The following is a 19,003-nucleotide window of genomic DNA, read 5'->3' on the forward strand; positions in this document are numbered from 1 at the left end:
AATCTGCTAGAATTGCACAATTTCATCTCTTTTGCATGAACATGCAGGGAATTGAATGTAACATTCATTTTATGAGTGCAGGAATGTTTTTTTGAAATAAAAATGTCGTTATTTATATTCAAAGTAGGAAATTTAGTCTGTCTTATTATTAGGTCTCCTGTGATGGAGACGTTCTCTGATACAATTCAATTCTATCCTTTGCCTAATCAAATATTTTTTTCATACATTTCAATGCTATATTTTATTACCTTTCAAAATATGTACAGTAGTCTCCGCCTAAACGCACGCCATACAAAAGCGCGCTCCGCTCAAACGCATGCTTTTTGTCATTTGACAGGTTTTTTACTATATACTTTAGACGTACAAATGCACGGTCACTCCCTCTAAACGCACACTCCGATCCGCGAAACACGCCGACAAGTTAAGCTTGGCAAGGGGAAATTTCCACTACTACCTGCACAGCCTGCATAAGACAAGCCTAGAATTTACTAGAAAGCGGATATTTGGTGAGAGTACCCCTCACGCCATACAAAGAGAGTGATGGACAGCGTTTACACACCCTACTTTCCACTGACGCACAGGTCTCGGTCTAGGGCTGGTCGGTCGGTTAAATGTGTGTGTGTGTGGGGGGGGGGGGGGGGGACTGAAATGTTTTTTGATTGGTCACTGGAAATGTATCTTTGATAGAAGGTTTCTGACTGGTGTTTGAGTGACTGCGCATAATGTTTAGTTAGATCTAGGCCTGATGCGCGACATGCGTAAATGCCGTAAAACACTAGACAGGCCTCTATAGGATTAAGGATTAACCAAATAAGCCTAATAAACTGCGCTTGAAGAACTTATAACGTACTTGTTCAACGAATCATAAGAGAAAATGTTTCTCGAGGATGATTCTGCATGAATTTACGGTCGGGAGTGGTTGCTTGGAAAGCCACGTGGCTGGTCCGTCGTCGCTATGACTATCACCAACAGTTTCCTCTTAGTAGTCTTAGGCTTTCTGTTCCCGAAGTTTATAGTGCATATTCATTACATTGAGTTTGTCTTTCTCCCCCCCCCCCCCTCCACCCCTCCACCCCATTCAACACCGTTGTATTCTTAACCCCTGTCAGGGAATCCTTCACAAAACAGTTACGTGTCGTCACATTATCTACCAAAATGACCCCCTCCTCCAAGGGAGATCACTAGAGTAATAAGGAATTGAGATGACTGCGTCCCTTCCTCCCCTTGCAAAGGTTCATGTAAACGCACGCTCCGTATAAACGCACGCTAAGGAGCCCTCCCGAGCACAGTGCGTTTAGGCGGAGACTACTGTAATACACTGTGTACTTATTATTTCATTTTACATGTAGGCCTACTTATGAAAATCCTTCACAAACATACACACCTATAACATCACGATCGGATGCAATGAGAAGACCGGTGAAAGCTGGTAAAAAAATGGGCAGAGAATAAGTTAAAGGCTTCTGATGTGATAGAATATTACCTCTCATGTTTGTAGGCTTTTGTTGTCTTTCCATTCCTTTTATGACTCTAACAATGGTGATCTTATATCTGAAAAAGTTAAAATAAATGTTCTTCCTCAGACACAAGAAGAGGTCTATGACTTGAAACATGCTGCTCCTTTCCAGAATGTTATTCCCAAACCTTACATCCCTGCTCGAGGTACGTTGTTTTCTATTTCTATCAATTGGAGATTGTGCTTTTGATGCCTCAAATATTTATAAATTTTTGTTCAAACTATTTTTAGATATGTGTAATGTGTGAACGCGCTTAGCAGGCTGCTCCAAATTGCTCTGGTGTTTTTCCATCTGTTTTTGGATTTTACTGCAACTGTTTGTGAAAATGTTTATGTCTTCTTATTTGTGAAAAAGTTGCGCATACAGTAATGCCAAAATAATTATGACATACCCATCGCCCGCTGATTCATTAGCAAAAACAATAGTTATGATTTTAGGACTTCTCATTTTCTTTTTGAGATGTGGTCACCCATCACAGCTGGTGTTGGCCCAAAATGTAAACAGAGTGGGGAATACTTGCCAAGAGCTGAGAAGCATTGAAGTTCAGTGTAGGGTAAACATGGCAAAAACTGTTCTTGTGGCAAAGTGTGCTCAGTCAAAGATATCAAACACAGGGGAGTTGAAACCTACGAAGACTTGAAGAAAGAAGAGAAGTAGAGGAAGAAAACGCTGCTGTATTAAAATGTGTTGCAGTGTTTTCAACAATGTGCAAAAGACAGGTTGTTATGTGACTGTTTCGGACACTGGGAATACTGTTACTAGAGGAGGTAAGCAACATCAAAGTCATTATGTTTTAGCCTTGGTCTATATTTTAGAAAATGGAATTACATTTTTAAGTTGCCTGGAGAACGTTAAAGGAACCTCTTCATCTAGGCCCATGGCAAAATATCTGGGTGACTGATCAAGGCAAGTAACATCTCACTGTGCTCCAAGATTCGACTCTTTAACTCCAACGTCAAGTCTGTGCTCCTCTATGGCTGCGACACTTGGTAGACAACAAAGACAGTACTGAATAAAGTCCTGACTTTCATCAACAGATGTATGAGGAGTATTCTGAGAATTAAGTGGCAGGATAGAATAAGAAATGAAGAACTGTGGGAAAAGACAGGACAAAAGGATATAGAAGTAGAAATAGGACTAAGAAAGTGGCGATGGAGGGGACACACCTTAAGAAAGCCCAGTGGAAACATCACAAGACAGTCACTGCAGTAGAACCCACAAGGAGCACGAGGCAGGGGTAGGTGACAGGAAACATGGAGGAGATGCGTGGAAAGGGACATGAGAGAGATGAAGCTCACTTGGAACGAGCTTGGAAGGATGGCCCAGGACAGAGATAAATGGAAGGAGCTTGTAGGTGGCCTATACCCTGCCAGGGGTGAAAGGCATTGATGATGATGATGATGGCGAATGCCCATCGGGCTTTTATTTAGTGAGAACTTATGCTCAAGTTTAAGTGACAGATCAAAGGGAGATGACGCATTACTTCATCTAGTGATTGGTAAACAAGTTCCCTTAATGTTGGGTAGTCGGTGCTGCATGTATTTAATAGAGGTCATGAACACCTTGTTGTATTTTTTTGCACACCCCCTGCTCCTTATTCCCTATCCCCCGTTTATTATTTTCCAGCTTGCCACGACCGACGATCATGTGAAACATTATATCTAGAATCTATATATCTGAATGAAACTTCTTTTTTTTGTAAATGGCAAATTACCCTTAGTGTTAGTACTGGTACCGGGTTGGCTACCATAATTTTCTGTGCTTTTTAAAAACTTTATATTTTTTAATGAAACCGGTTAGTTCCTAAATGGGGAAAAGTTGTCACAGTAACTTACAAAAATCACTCAAATTTAATGATCTCTTGTTCTTTTATTCGCAAATATTTGTTCCTACTAGTACAGGGGAATGAGGTTGAATGTGCTACACCCCCCTTCTTTTTAAAAATTCCAACCCCTCCCCCTATTCGGTACCTTAGAGTAGATATTTTTTCATCGACGCAGACCAATGCTGTGCTGGCTTGTGACATGATACCATTGAAGTCCTGCCGTGTGTTAGCAGGGCAGATAGCTGAGCTGGGGAAATGTTTTATAACTTATGTTGAAAAAACAACATAAAGAATTAGAAGCGGAGTCAACCACTCCGTAGCCCAGCCTGATATCAACTGAGCACATGACATACAGGGTGTCTGAAAAAAGAGGACCAACCTAAATGGCAATAACTCAGTCTTTGCTGCACCAATTTCAACAAAACTTCGAACAAAATTAAACCATGAAGACATCAAGTCTTGAAATATGAAGAAAAATCGATCAAATCGTTCAAGAAATATCAAGTTATTTTTTAGAATTCAACCAAAATTGGGTAAGTGTTCACCAACAGAGGTGTGATCAGCATGTTCTGGCTCCAGGACAAGAACAGTAAAACCCCGACAGTCACTGTGCTGAGAAATTTTTGTTGAAGTTTGGGGAGGGGGTGTTATGCTGTAGAGACGTGGCTCCGATGGCATGGGGCCACTCCCCTTATGTCAAGAGTGGCCCTGGTATGGGTGTAAGAAAGGTTTAGAGAACCGCTAATAAGCCAAAAGTTTGCAAATGAAAGGACACCACCTTCTCTCTAACCTGAGCCCTTTCAATTATCATCTCTGGGTTATTTGATGGGCAAAGTCAATGGAAACAACCAACAAGCAATTGAACAGTTTAAACTCAATGTTGAACATGATGTCCAAAGAACTGACCTAGAAGCATGCCATGGGGTTATTCAAAATTTCCAGTGGCATAATGGACCGTGTCGGGAGAGAAAAGGTCAACACCTGGAGATATGAACAGCCATCACCTTCCTGGGTTCATTTGGCAATATTAACTTTGTATAAATTTGTTCTTCACTGCACAGATAGTGATTATTTGAAATGGCACAATATGGTTGATTTTAAAGAAGTTGCCAAGTTTTGCGTTTCACTCAATTTTGATTGAAGTTTTAAAAACTTGATGATTTTCAAACATGTTGATTGATTTTTTTGTACTTACCAATATAATGTCTTCATGGTTGAATTTGATTTCTTCAAAGTTTTGTTGAAATTGGTTCATAGACAACCGAGATATTACCATTTAAGGGTCCTTTTTTTAGACACCCGGTCCTCTTTTTTGTAGCTGTTTCACATTGATTTTCTACTTAAAGACTATATCATATATATGTTTACATCAAAGTGGAAAATAAAGGAGGAGGGTGGTGGTTGAATGGCACCACATGACAGATTATTTTCTTGTTGTATTTCAGAGGGACGTGACAGAGAGACTGAGGCAAAAAGCGTTATGAAGCAGTTGGAGAAGAAGTATGCAGCTCTGCAAGTTGTGTCCGTGATCAAAAAGCTTGGAAACAAAGCAGTAAGTTGCATAACTTTCCCGTCAGACCCTGTTGGCTTTCATTAGGGGGTTTCACGCTCGTCCGGCGAGTGGTGATTTATGCGAAAATCCCGGGTTTTCCTCTTTCTCGGCTCATAACATCATAAAATCAACATGAAACGAGAGGTCTAGAGTAGAGGCGGTAGTCTGCGCTACCCTTAGCATAAAAAGTGACCTTGCTAGTCCCCGGTGAGATGGGAGGTAACCCCACAATAACTGATGAGAAGCAAATTCCGTCTGCTATCGTCGGCCCAGCGCGCTATGTCTGCTTTGTTTGCTCTTCTCCCTCTGCAGTGGTATTTGTGAGGCAAAGTACGGGTGGGTGTGTGCGACAATCAGCGGGGATGGGCGTTCCTGCTTGAGGGTGGCGCGTTTTATGGAGGGGCTGCGCCCAAGTATAGGGCGGGTCTTGCAACATGCCATAATAACTTCTTATTATGAATCTTATAGGCCAACGTATGATTTTTTTTTACCTAAAAGGAGGAAATATTCTTACAAATTACTCTAGAATTAAGTTGCAAGTGACACTCAAATTTTATGAATAGCCAAAAGAGAAGGATAATCGAAAATAACTGAAGCCAACACTTACAATTGAAACAGTAATCTATTAGTGAGTCTAGATAACTCTGAAAATCATGAATTAAATTATATAAGAACAGCAAAGTAGATACCTTTTGATCTAATTTCATATGGATAAACCAAAATATTGTTCACACTATTTGTATGAAACAAATTGGGATGGGGAGATTAGTCAACACAGCCAAAGAGCTCGATGTCCATGGCATCCAGGTCTTCCTGAGTCTTGTCCATTTGTTTGACACAGATGGCGTGCCACCACTTGTCACAAAGCATGCACTGGGTGCGCACTTCTTGTCCTGGGGTGGTGGCTCCACATCCAGCAAAGTCGACCGCAATGTCCCCACAATCGTCGGAGCTCTTCTCCTGAGTCGGAGGAATCTTCATCTTCTTTCTTCTTCTGTGGGGCCACAACCAAAGCATTCATCTTCTTCTTCTGAATTCTCCTCTTTTTCTCCTCCTCCTTCTCCTTCTTTGCCCGCACCCTTTGTTTTTTCTTCTCTTTTTGGCGTTCCTTTTGTCTTCAGCTTGTGCTAGCCGTTCCATCTTTCTCTGCTCCCTTTGCTTCTTTCTCTCTTCCTTCTGCTGTTGTTGTTCTTGTGCATTCCTCTTCTTTGTGAGTATAATCTCTTTCTAATCATTTCCACTAATTATGATGGACCTTGGCACAGGTGGCTGAGGCCTTCTAACGGCCTTGTTCTTTGAACATGAGGGCAATGTTGACACCTTGTCGATGGTCGTCTGCCTGGAGGGGGTCTGAGGTTCCAGGCTCTTGCTGGTAGGTGGGGGAGCGGAGGAGCCAGTTGTTCAATATTATCCCTCAGACTGGACCACATGTTGTAGTCTGGGTCGATCTTGTATTCATTGTCGTACCTCTTGAGGTACAGGTCCACCTTCTCCTTCCAAAGCTTAAAGTTCATGGAGAATATTTCCTTGAGTGGATGACGACGAGTTTGTGACGTCGTGGATAGGGCAGAGGCAGACGAGGTGGGTGACAAGTGGAGGGTAGGGAGAGGGGACCCTGTGAAGGTGCAACTGGGTTCAGCTTGTGACTTGTGAGTACAACGTCAGGGTTGTAGGGAAACAGCCCTGACTTGATGAATCCCCTCCTGGCTGTTTCCAGCAGAGCTGCTGTTTTCCAGGCCTTCTTCAGGACGCCGGCAAACATCTTCAGAGGCTGTGTCAGATGGCTGGTGTGGGCCTTGAGGCAATATAATATTACGCCGTTCTCACTGCAGAGGTCTGAGACGCGAAACCCCGCCTTACCAGAAGCCATGTCGGCACTGCACGCCTACCCCCATCCATCCTCTCAGAGAGGCTGAGCGGCTCCATGCTTTGCTTAGCACTGATGCTACACGCACAACACACTGCTTTGTGTGTAGTAGAAGTATCCACATCTTCATAAAGTGCATTGACAGCCTTACAACTGCAGGTTGATGCACTGTTAGAATACGTAATCAGCGAGCCTGTAATTTGCCTCTGTGTACGTGCAGTAAACAGCCACAGCGGCCAGTCAAGAATCTTGTGGCACAAGAGAGGGTGCTGTCGGATGTTGATAAACGCGGGAACACTCTAGCATGTCTCAGTTGGTTTATACCACACTGTTGGCGCGCTGCCCCTCTGTTGCACAACCCCGTCGCTACTCTATGTGCTTTTTCTTTCCATGTTAGTTTCAATGGAGAAAAAAATACATAACATTTTAGATTTTTGAGTTAAAACTACAATGATCGTTACGCGTTCTGCCACGACGAGTGGCTCGCTAATTTTGACTTCTGGTGCTCATATGACTTTATGCAGTTGCGAGCGCCGTAAAACCCTCTACTAAAACTAAAACTAAAGAGAGTAGTGTGTATATTCGAGTGGAATTTTCCATCGCTAATCGTAATTGTCCGCAGAAATCTTGTGATTCTGTAGTAGAATTGACGCTGAACAGTTTACGACCCACCCAGAGTTTGTACGACGCTTCTGTAAAAAGCTATGGTCCAATAATTGTATTATCTTACAAACTTTTTTTGATCGACGGTGGAAAAGGCTCCCGGGCAAGTTATATTGATAGATAGCATTTAGCTCTCTAGAAATGTCCTTTTAGTTAAAAATTGTTAAGTTTTGTAGGAGTAAATCGAACTTTACCACACCAACCCAATTCACTTTGAAAGGTTAAGGGGGTGTAGCTATGGTCAACACCCAAATGCTATAGTTTTTGGTCTAACGCTTGCTTTTCTGCATCAAAGGGGGTGACATAGTACAAAAAAAGGTTACCAAGCAAAAAATTCAAGATTTTAGCAATAATAATCTCAAGCCATCAAAAATAAAGGATTGTTTCAGCATTTTTAAAACCAATTTTATATTTTGTCAATCATCAACACTCATCAAGATAGAAGCCTAATATTTGGCATGGCGATTACTGTTGGTAGGTAGAACAACCTTACAGAGCCAAATTTGAATTTTCTGTACTGACTTGTGAGCCTTACAGTCCTTGCTATGCACCACATTCAGGTCTCCAATGTTTTCAGATTTTGTCAAATAAAACAGGCCTAAAACTCCAAATGTGTTCCATAAACAGCAAAAATGCTCCTGTAAAGTTATAGAGAAATGTGTATAAAAGATTGTGTCCAAATTTGAAACAATTCTGACAGTAACTTTCTGAGATCTACTCAAAATAGTTTTGCAACCTGGTCAGATAAACAATTCTGAGAAAACTGCAAAGAGATAATTTTTGGTGAAGATTTTCCTACATTGCTGCCTCTCTTAAATGCATTTTCCAGCTATTTATAAGTTTGATAAAGGAATTAGGCTTCTAAAGATGGATCCTTGATATTGATATCTATTAAGGTACTCCAAAATCCGAAAATTGATATTTTTTCAAAATTTTTACTGATCTGACCAGTGGATCCCCTTAAAAAAGATTCATCCGCCGAGCCAGAAGTCAGGGGCAAGTAAATTTGGATTTTTTATGTAACTGATGTAAACAAATACCTGCCGTCAATGGTACGAAGGGGGTTCAATAAGTCTTTCGTCCGGATATGAAGGAATCATGATAGAGTAATGAAATTTCGCCAGCCTTTGGACAATTTCTTTGGAACACACTATGCAAGTTTTCGGGAAAATCCGACAATAATAAGGCACTAGTCAGCGTGTTCAATGAAACCATGCATGTTTGGTTTTTCTCTGCTGAAGGTGTGCCATGGATTTCATAAAACCCCCTACTTTCATAATGTTAATTTTGTTGCTTTGCGCTAGTTTTATATTGATTATATTGGTTTTTTCCTTTTAAAAATCTATATATAATTCCTCAATGTCATTGGAAAGCTCATTCACTGCTGAAGAGAATGGAAGTATTTATGGCTCAATACCAAGAATTGACATGGTGTGCTAAATGATGAAAGAAAGTTACCCCCTCCGTTCATCGGTTGTGGCAGCAGCAAAACTACCATCACACAATTTTTTCTTCACACAAAAGCAAGCACAAGTTAACATCTATAATATATGTCACTAGTACAAGTTTTTTCCATGCTGTGAATACAAACCTTGTAACTTTAGCGTCTTTTCCTGTGGCTTGCCAGTGCCACACAAAGTACAGTTTTGAGTAGCTAGTGGTATCTTTGTACAGCTAATTTTGTTATGATGGTATCCTTGTGCAACTGTTTATTTCATTTTGGAATGGGGGGAGGGTTTCCTTATACATCTGTTTATAGGATGATGGTTTCTTGTACAATTGTTTTTATGATAGGGAGTATCCTTGTACATCCATTTATAATGTGATGGTGTCCTTATGCAACTGTTTATATGCCGACGGTGTCCTTATACAACTGTTTATATGCTGGGGGGGGGGGGTATTGTTGTACATCTGTTAATATAATGATAGTATCCTTGTACACCATTTTTTGTGTGGTGATAATAAACATGCGCAACTGTTTGTGTTTTCCATTTCAGCAAGCTCACATTGCCAGCGATGGCGACCTGTTGACCCGAGAGCGACTGTGCTGTGGTCTGTCTATCTTTGAAATTGTTCTGAAGCGCATTGAGTCCTTCCTGACTAGTCCAGTGTGGCACGGTCCTGCTCCAGCCAATGGTGTCATGAACGTGGACACCTGTACAGAGTTCCACCGCTTGTGGTCGGCTATCCAGTTTTTCTACTGCATTCCTGTGGGGGAACATGAATATACTATTGAGTGAGTCTGTTATGTTAACGAGTAATGCCCTCAACACTCAATGCTAGCTGTTGAAAAGTTTTTTTTGACAGTTTTATGAGGTATTGGTGGATTACTTGTTAATTTGTTTCACTTGTGAGCGACAAATTTTTGTCCTTTGCTTGCAAGCAAAAAGAGCAGAAGCATTTCTCCACTGAAGCTGGTATTCAATACTGTAAAGACCTACAAAATGTAAAGTTTTAAGAGTGAAGTGTTTTCCTGTAGACAGTCTGTGTTGTCTTTAATATGTTTATTAAGTACTTGCTTTTAACTCACTTGAGCCTATTTCCATGTAGGCCTATTTACGGGATGCGCTGCCAGCCCAGTGGCTTGTGGGTGGTTGGCGGGTGCTCTGATGTGGTTTGCTTCTTCTTTCGTATTAAAAATCTGTCGTCCTTATCTCGCCTTCTTCTTTTTTATGTTTGTTACTCTCTTGTAACACCTCCAATCTTCTAGCGCTCACATGACCTTATGCAGTTGTGAGCGCCATAAAACCTCTACTAAAACAAAAAAGTAAGCCCAGTGGCGGAATCTCGTTTGTTTTATCGATTTATATCTTCGTTATTTTTCTGTCACTAAACTAGCTACGGGAAGCGGCAAGCCAACAGTCAATCCTTTTGTTTTGTTTTGATAAAAATTTGGTGAAGTTATATGCGATAATTTTTTATCCGTAATGGACTAAGTCAGTCAACCCTGCATTGCGGTGGAAGCTCTATGAACAGATACAAAGCCGCAGTCGGTTTTAAAGTGGAGATAGATAGCTTCTCAAAGACAAAAATAATTCCAATAATTCCAGAAGGCTGATACGAGCGCCTTGCGGCAGTCAGTGGTGTTAAATCTAGGCATACTGCTTGAGCAACGCGTAGCACAAAGTTTCAATAAAATATGGGTTTTTTAAATTCTAACAAGAAATGATCATGTACAACCGATCCATTTTTTCCTAATTTTACTCACCCATGTGCTCTCACCACATAAAAGACCACATTTCTATTGTTTAGTGACTCTCTGGCTAATGTTAAAGGTAAAAAATAACAAAACTCCCCGTGATTACACTTATACTTATGCGATAGCCAAATCAAGTGCAAAAGAAATCAGCATCAAAAGACTTTGCAGGTTATCATTAATCCGTGATTGAAAAATGCTGCTGTGGACAGACTGTCCGTTTATTCCTCTCCGGAATAGCTAGCGTGCCCCTCGTGTCTGACACTTGTGACGGTGCAACTGAGACCTCAAGTTCTAGTCGTAACCTTTTTGGGATCCACCCAAAACGCGACCCATCATGAACGTGATAAAAAATCTAAGGGGCAACGCAGTGGGAATTCTCGCTCGGGCGTTCACGTTCCTTAAACTGCTGGACAAGATCAGAAACAGAAAACTTATGGTATTTGGCAAGAACTGGAGTCTTGGGTAGGACGAGAAAAATAACTTTGAAAAGCAATTGACAAAGAAAGAAGGCCCGTTTTTTTTACAAAACGATACAAAAGCAGCAGACCTTTCTTGACAAATTGCGACATATTCTCTGTGCCCCAATCAAGTTCTCTCCTCTATCCTTCACCTCTTAACTTGGCATCTACTTGACGAAAGTTTGTCAATGTTTCCTTCCTTTACTTATTATTGTCATGTGGATAAGTTGTGTTTTGTCAAAAATGTATGTATCAATTTAAAGGATAAGAATCCAGCATAGATTTCATCATACAATAAATGTCAACTAAGCGTTACATATGTTTATTTTAAAACACATTTGGTCAAGTTTATTTAGTAAATGGGAAAAGGTACTGAAATGTTCTTTTTTCTTAAAACCAGAAAAATGGTGGTGCAAAACTCTTCATATATTGTGTGCTTTGGTTGTTTGTACATGCACAGCTTGTGCAGTCTTTTTTTTAATATGTGAAGGAATTTATAGAAGGTATGCAAATGGAAAAATTAGCATGCTATAGATTTTTTGCCAATTGTATTGTTCATTACTATAGGGAGCTGTATGGAGAGGGACTCAACTGGGCTGGTTGTACGCTCATCATGTTGCTTGGACAGCAACGTCGCTTCGAGGCTCTTGACTTCTGCTATCATCTACACAAGGTCAACCGTGTGGACATGAAAGATGAGAACATCAAAGGCATTGTAAGTTTTTCTGATAATTGCAGGGGATGGTTTGTCTGTCTCTTCCTCTTTGATGTTCATTTGTGGGAGTGGATTGTTGGTGGTGTTATATACCCAGGTGTTTGTGGGCTTCTGTCTTTTGATCCAATGTTTCCTTGTAGCTTGGTTACAGTGGACAGGAGTTGCTAGCCAAACTGTTATGTCATAGTCAGCATCACCACAACATTAATTTCATTTACTGAAGACCGTATTGTGAAGGTACAAGTGGCACGCTGCTGGTTGCTAAGGAAATTATCTTCATTGGTCATTACATTACTATTGGTGGCTCGACATAGATATTTAAAAATTCAAAATCGTCCGCGCCATGTAGACCTCAAGTACAGATAAATTAATGGTAGGAAATTTTTAACAAACCCAATATTGTGTTCGCATGGCTGCCTAGCCATGTGGGCATCCGAGGAAACGAGCAAGTGGACCTCCTGGCGAAAGAATCCTTGTCCCTTCTGTTGGGATCAATGACGAACACTCTCCCACAGATTGACTTTAAAAATAAAGTCGAAAACTACACCTCCAGTCTCTAGGAGACTCATTGGAATAAATAAGAAAACAATAAACTACATTACATTAAGCCCAAACTGGGTCCGCAAAAACCTTCGGGCCTCTCTAGAAGAGATGAAGTCATTTTTGCTAGATTACACATCAAACACACGTCCCTGACACATAAATACCTCCTTCAGGGAGATGAGTAGCCGTTCTGTGTCGGATGCGACAGTTCTGTGTCGGATGGGACACAGATTTTACCATTAGTAGGTAGCGTAAACACGGCCTCGCGGGCACTCTCGGCCATCCGACTGCGTGGTATCGGTGAAATCAGGGTAATTCCGATCGCTGTTTCTTTGGTCTTTCGCTATAAAACACCAAATGATGGTACACCTTGTAAAAGTTCAGCTTTTCCTCGTTACAATGGTGTAAGTTGTTTATACGTCCGATTATTAGGTACTGGACAATCACTGACGAAAGCGAAGCCCCTCGCGGTCGAAATGCGTGGTTGGCCGGTTCAAAAATTGACACGCGTGCATTCAAATGCTTCGCGGAACGAGGGATGATTAAATACCGTCTTTTCATTGGCGGAGAACTGTAGAGATTTAAACGGGCTTTCCCGTGGTATATATTCGGCCTTTGGCATTTAAATAGAAAGCTTTTAAAAATGCTGTCAAAATGTTTAAAGATCACTTTTTACACAAAATATGTAAAATACCGGCTTAAAAAAAGTATCAATTAAAAGATCAGTTTATTTCCTATTAGTATAAAGTAATCAGCTTGGAATTATTTTTCATCAATCCTTCCGCGAGACTCGGAAAGCATGTGACCCCGCATGTGGGGTACACTACAGTATAGAGCCGACTCGCTTGCCGCGGGGGCCGGTGCGCCGCCGGCCGGGTCAACGCTCGGTGTTTTTGTCGAAATAACGACAGATCATCGTGTTTGAGGCGATGAAATACTGATTTGTAATGATCTCACAGTCTTGAAAAAAATTAGGGTCCATATATTTGTTATAGTGATTGTACTCTGTTAATGTGGAGATGTTTAGTGCACTTGGTACTCTTTTATTGTCTGTCAAACATGGGTTTGCAGCCAGTGACTCACTTTAACAAATTTGATCAAATTTTAAACAACTACTATTTTCTTAAAAATTGACTGAGAGGTTAAAGAATGGTACCAACATGCTCAGTTGATGTAGGCCTTTCAAATGGAACAGATAAATTTGGCATACAGCTATTTTGAAAATTTAGTTTAGGGTACCTACCATTAAACACATTTTAGCAGAGTGTCTTGACTTCGGAGAGACCTGAAGGAAATATTTTAGATTAAAAAACTTGCAAGATCTGTTTTCCGTCGTTGATCCCAGCGGAATCCTTGATTTTATAAAGGCTATCTGCCTTTATGGAAAGTTGTGAGAAGCATTGGAACTTTTAATGATATTTAAAAAGTTATTTTAAATTGAGAATTTATTTATTTACATCAAAATTTGTAGCATTTTAGCGTTTTGGTAGAGATGTTGACCAGGGTCAGGCTGTGCAGTGAACTGTTACGAATGGAATCAACTTTTTTTCGCGCTCTCATATGACCTTATGCAGTTGCGAGAGCCGTAAAACTCGTACTAAAACCCCCCCCTAAAAACCCAATAAATCTGGAGAGCTATTTGCAAAATCTTTACGTTATGCCCCTATCAACACTTAAAGTTATTTAAGATGCACGACCTCCAAATCTGTGGGCCATCTCCTATAGGACCAAGAAAAACGGTCAGTGAGCCTTAATCCCTCAAATAAGAAAAAATAAATTCAAGGTCATTCAAACCAGAGCTATCTACTTTGTAGTCCTGCGTTATACCAATTGAGGTTATTTAGCCTCTGGTAAGCTAAACAGTTTCAGCAAATGTTCATACATATTAGGATGTTATGTGTTTGTGATGGGAGCTGCTTATTCAAGTATATTGGTGTTTGTATGTGGTATGGGGGGGGGGAATAGCTTTGGGGAGCCGTGTGTTTGGCTTTCAAATCAAGTGTCCCGCTCATCTGAGCTGGATTTTTTTCCGGTAACAGAAGATACTGGGGTCTTGCGCCCTCTCAAGGACTTCAGTATGTGGGATCTTATCCCTCTAGTGAATCTCCAGTGTTCTTTTCAGACTACTGGGCCCTTTCACCAGTCACAAACGTAAAAGACTGGCGTTTTTGGGAGTATTTCAATAAATCACCACAACTCTCAGAATTACCCTATTGTAATTTTTTTTTTTACACAGTAAAGTAACATTCAAGCTTAATCTAACACAAAAAACTAAAGTTGTCTAAGTCTAATACTTCAATTTGCATGATTTTTTAAAAACTGGCATGAATTTGATTTTCCGAAAAATATCCAGAGACATGACAGATAGAATGAAATTCACAACAACAACAAAAATAAAAGTTCAAAGTGTTCTATTTTGATTTGTATGCATGTGTGAGTGTTTGGTGAAAATATAAAAGCTGGTCTGTGCGTTGATTCAGACCCATACACTGAATTACATGAGACAGATGTACGGCACGACATTTTGATTTCGTTGCGCGAACAACAACACCAGTAGGCTACTAGTGCTAGATCCAGCCCTAGAACTACGACTCGGGCCGTGTTCGGGTACATATCCAGGATCCTAACTGTCAGACACATCATATTCTGAGACACTAGAACTAGTAAAACGTACAGAAGTATCGAAAACGGCGAAATTATGTGATTCTTGTTCATGCTACTTCTTCGACCGTTACTACGACGCGACTGTCGGATTACTATCAGCTGTATAGAAAAAAACAAAGCGCGAGTTCCGGTCAGTTCAACCCTTGGTTCAACCCCAGTTGGGGTCACTGTCCTTCACCTTCAATAACTTAAAAACTTCGGGCCCCAGAGATACGAAATGAAGTCTAAGTAGCTCAGGCCTGGCCAAACAAGGGTACGAGGCGGGTCACGCGATCCATGTGTGATTTGTAGAGCGGAAAAAAATATTCCAAAGTTTGTCACGCGGGGCTTGTGGGAACCGTCGCGAGCGTCGCGGCAGGGGTCACGCAACTGTTGTATGAACCGTCTGAAGTGAGTTAAGCTTGTTGGCATGTATTTTGCGCATTGTCCAGGACTCAGCTCTATACAAAATGGGTGGTGATACGACAGCGCAATATATACTTGAAAACTCCACAAAATGACCCGAGTTCTATAATGCTCAAGTCTGTCATTTGAACCAATGCCATCTGCTTCATAGTCCAGCATGGCACCTACTGAGCTAATAGAGCGCCCTCACCGGGGGTGTTTCTGAGGTGAGATTAAAGTCAATAAGGAGCCAGCTGGGAGAAATCCGAGTAATGGCGGATAATTATACTTATGCATCGTTTGTACCGTTTTGGATTAAAACCCCCAGTAAAGTCAGTGTATAATCAGGATAGTTTATGATTTCTCGATCCTTTCCAAAATCTAAAACTGGCCCTCTTTGACCTTGAACGCCATTTTCTCAATTGTATGTTATCCCTACTTTACAAACATTATTCAAATGGTCATAACTTATTAATCAATCAAGGTATCAGTTTTAAGTAAGAATTTTACGGCATTTGCAACTCAATAAGGTCATATAAGTGCTGAAGATTAGAGGTGTTACAAGAGAGTAACAAACCAAAAAAAGAAGGAGAGATAAGGGTGATATCTGTGTGATAGGAAAGAATGAGCAAACAACACCAGAGCACCCACCAACCACCCACCTTTATCATATATAAAGTTCAAATTTACTCAAAGAGGAGTCCTAAATCAGAATAATGTGTGCATGTCTCTATATGCATATTTTGCCCCACATGAAGGGTTTTCTGGTGCTACCATGCATTTGTAATGATCTCAGTTTCTACAGACTAGTCTAACCCCACTCAGTTACAAACCTCTACACCCCCCCACTCCACAGACACACATATTTCCTATTGAACAAACTTACAGCTCATACAAATAAAAAACAAATACACACTGACAATGAAATGTCTTGGGCGTCACATGTGTGTTGACCGCCTGCCCAATTGGGAATTGGTGACCTTATTTGGGCTATAAGTAGTTAAATTAGCGCTCCTCTTATTGCCTGTACAATGACTGCTTATATCTGTTCATCTTGTGTGCTCTCTTTTGAAAACTTGCTACAATCAAAATTTTGAATATAATGTTGATGAAAGGCATGTCATTATTTCTTACAGCAACTGAAGAAAATGGTGGAGAGAATTCGCAAGTTTCAGATCCTGAACAACCAGATCTTCTCAGTGCTGAACAAGTACTTGCGCAGCACAGACAGTGAGGCCATGCCCACGGAGCACGTTCGCTGTTTCCCCCCACCCATACACCAGTCGTTGGCCACAGCCATCTGATGAATTTTTTGGCAGAAAGTGACAGACAGACAAATGCTTTGGGGAGCCCTGCTTGTTAACTGCCGTGTGGAAAGCACAGAGGACCAGATAATTACATAGATGAAAGGTTACATGATGCACAAAGTTCTCATATTTTTTTTCCTATGCTTGTTCTATCTGCACAGCACTGATTACTTTAACTTTGAGTGCTCAGAATCATTTTAACTGAATTGCCCATTACTCTGGAATTAACTTACTTGTCTCTTTCCGCACCTCTTGCCGGAATCCAGGCCGAGCGCATATGTCCTGTCCTGCACCCCTTGCGGGATCATTATTAAAAATGGGAAAGCACTTCTAGTTCACCTCATAAATTGCGGGAAATGCCACGGCAAATATCATTTACTTTCTACTTATGGAAACTTCATTTCAGATCTTTTTTAATGGAAATAGCTTTTGTGTAGCAGATGATTTTGGAAACTCACGTCAACCACTTTGTAATGTTTTCCTTCTGTCACTGCTGTCAAGAAGTTGGGGTTTGTTTCGAATTCGAAACAAACGGCTCTGTTTTGACATTTTTCATGATAATAGGGACAATTTTACCACAGACATCAAAGGTTGCAACTATGATGTAGATTCAGATTTTTAGTTAGTAGTGAATTAGCTGAGAATAAATGTTTAGAATGGGAAACACTGAGACCAAGAACAAGTGTGGCATTCGCGTAAGGGAACTGATAGGTTGTGCTAGATATTGGTATAGTACTACAGTGAGGCCTATGACACAAACAGAAAAAGAAAAACAGGCTCCTCCGTGAAAGCATGCAATAAATTAAAACATAGTTTGGTGTCAATGTTATCATTGAATGTTGTAGATGAAAAAGAAAAACCTGGTGTTTTCTTTCAAAACGTTTATATATAGTTGAGCACAAGTAACTCAAACACTGACAACTTGAACAATATGCCTTTCCTTGAACCGCAATATTTTCTTTGTTTTGGCAGCACTGTTTTCTTGATTCAAGTGGATGTGTTGAACTTATAGTGTAGAATTCAAATCACCTTGTTCGCTTAAAGGAAGAAAAGGCATCCATCACCAGTGAGAGTACAAGGTTATATGAACCCATCAGGCTTGCCCCCACACAACATGACACATACAGTGCTGATATGAAGGCGTATCATTGCACCTGACGTGTGTGTAAGACAAGAGGACTAGTAGAACTTTCTTGAATCTTGTTATCCCAGTTACGTGAGGTTGGGTGCAAGGTTGTGGGGTGTGATCAAAGAAAGACAGTGTGTATTAGACCAGATAGTGAGTGAATTGTGTTTGTGTACTTGTGTGTGTGTCTGTGTGTATGTGTGTGTGTACGCGTGCATCGATGCGTACATGTGTTCTGATGGTGATAGGAAAGAAGGAGCAAACAACACCAGAGCACCCACCAACCACCCACCTTTATCATATATAAATATATATCCATGCGTACATGTGTGTGTTTTCTGACATGGAAGTATGGATCGGGAAACAATCATACAAGAGAGGTGGCTGGTTACGTCATCATGATGGCAATATGACATAACAGCATTTTTTTTTTCAAGTCTTAAAGCTCGTCAGCATCACCCTCTTCCTTTCTTTGCTTCAAGGTGCGGGCACTATCCTCCATCTATTCCTTTATTGATACTAGGTACAGGTACTTTTCATGATGGCAGTGGGGGTTTTTTCTGACCATTATACCGTCACCTTGCTTTTCATCAATATTTCTCTTATTGTTCACTATAGCAGTTTACTCGAATTACAGATGTGTTGAACACATTAGTCAACTCCCAATATGTTTGAGCTATCGGTGCCGGACTGCATTAGGATCAATGCTTTGTTAGTGTTGAGCAATATTATGGAATTAGTTCTAAATGCATTTGTTTTTGTTCATGTCTTTGGAAAATACTGTTATTCAGTCTAAATTTTAGCATAATAATAATAGTGTGAAAACATAGCTAAATGTCCAGTTGAAGCCTCCTTGATACTAAGAGATGTTCAAAGATTGAAAACACTATCAGAAGTAACATCAAAAAGGGATGCTAATGTGAGGAAGACTTGCCTTGCTGTGTAGTCTTTACTCCTTGCTGTGCTTACACCTGCAACTTGATGTGTAGATACAGTTATTTTGCAATGTGACCTCAGTACCATTCTTTTCCTTTTTTTCCCGTTTTGATGGCTGTCCAAGTTTCATTCTTTGTTTGCTTTGGTGAGGAATTAGTACAATTTAAATGCTCAAGTGATGGCCTATCCCTTAGTGCTACTTACCTCTGAATTCAGATATCCGTTTCTCTTCATTTTCTTTTCTGGG

The 19,003-nt window shown here is 40.6% G+C and overlaps 1 protein-coding gene across 1 annotated transcript in view; it reads left to right on the forward strand.

Annotated features, from left to right (window-relative positions):
* Window positions 1-17,246, forward strand: part of LOC100533349 (cytoplasmic fragile X interacting protein) — a gene marked incomplete at its 3' end in the record, with an annotated part of 113,925 nt that extends 96,679 nt beyond the window's left edge. The window contains 5 exon segments of the mRNA NM_001204643.1: window positions 1,584-1,662; window positions 4,788-4,894; window positions 9,422-9,660; window positions 11,649-11,796; window positions 16,524-17,246. Of these exon segments, the coding sequence (NP_001191572.1) occupies window positions 1,584-1,662; window positions 4,788-4,894; window positions 9,422-9,660; window positions 11,649-11,796; window positions 16,524-16,691 (741 nt within the window).
* Window positions 17,247-19,003: the final 1,757 nt, after the last annotated feature.

Source organism: Aplysia californica, unplaced genomic scaffold (assembly GCF_000002075.1).
Source record: "Aplysia californica isolate F4 #8 unplaced genomic scaffold, AplCal3.0 scaffold00069, whole genome shotgun sequence".
NCBI lineage: Eukaryota > Metazoa > Mollusca > Gastropoda > Aplysiida > Aplysiidae > Aplysia > Aplysia californica.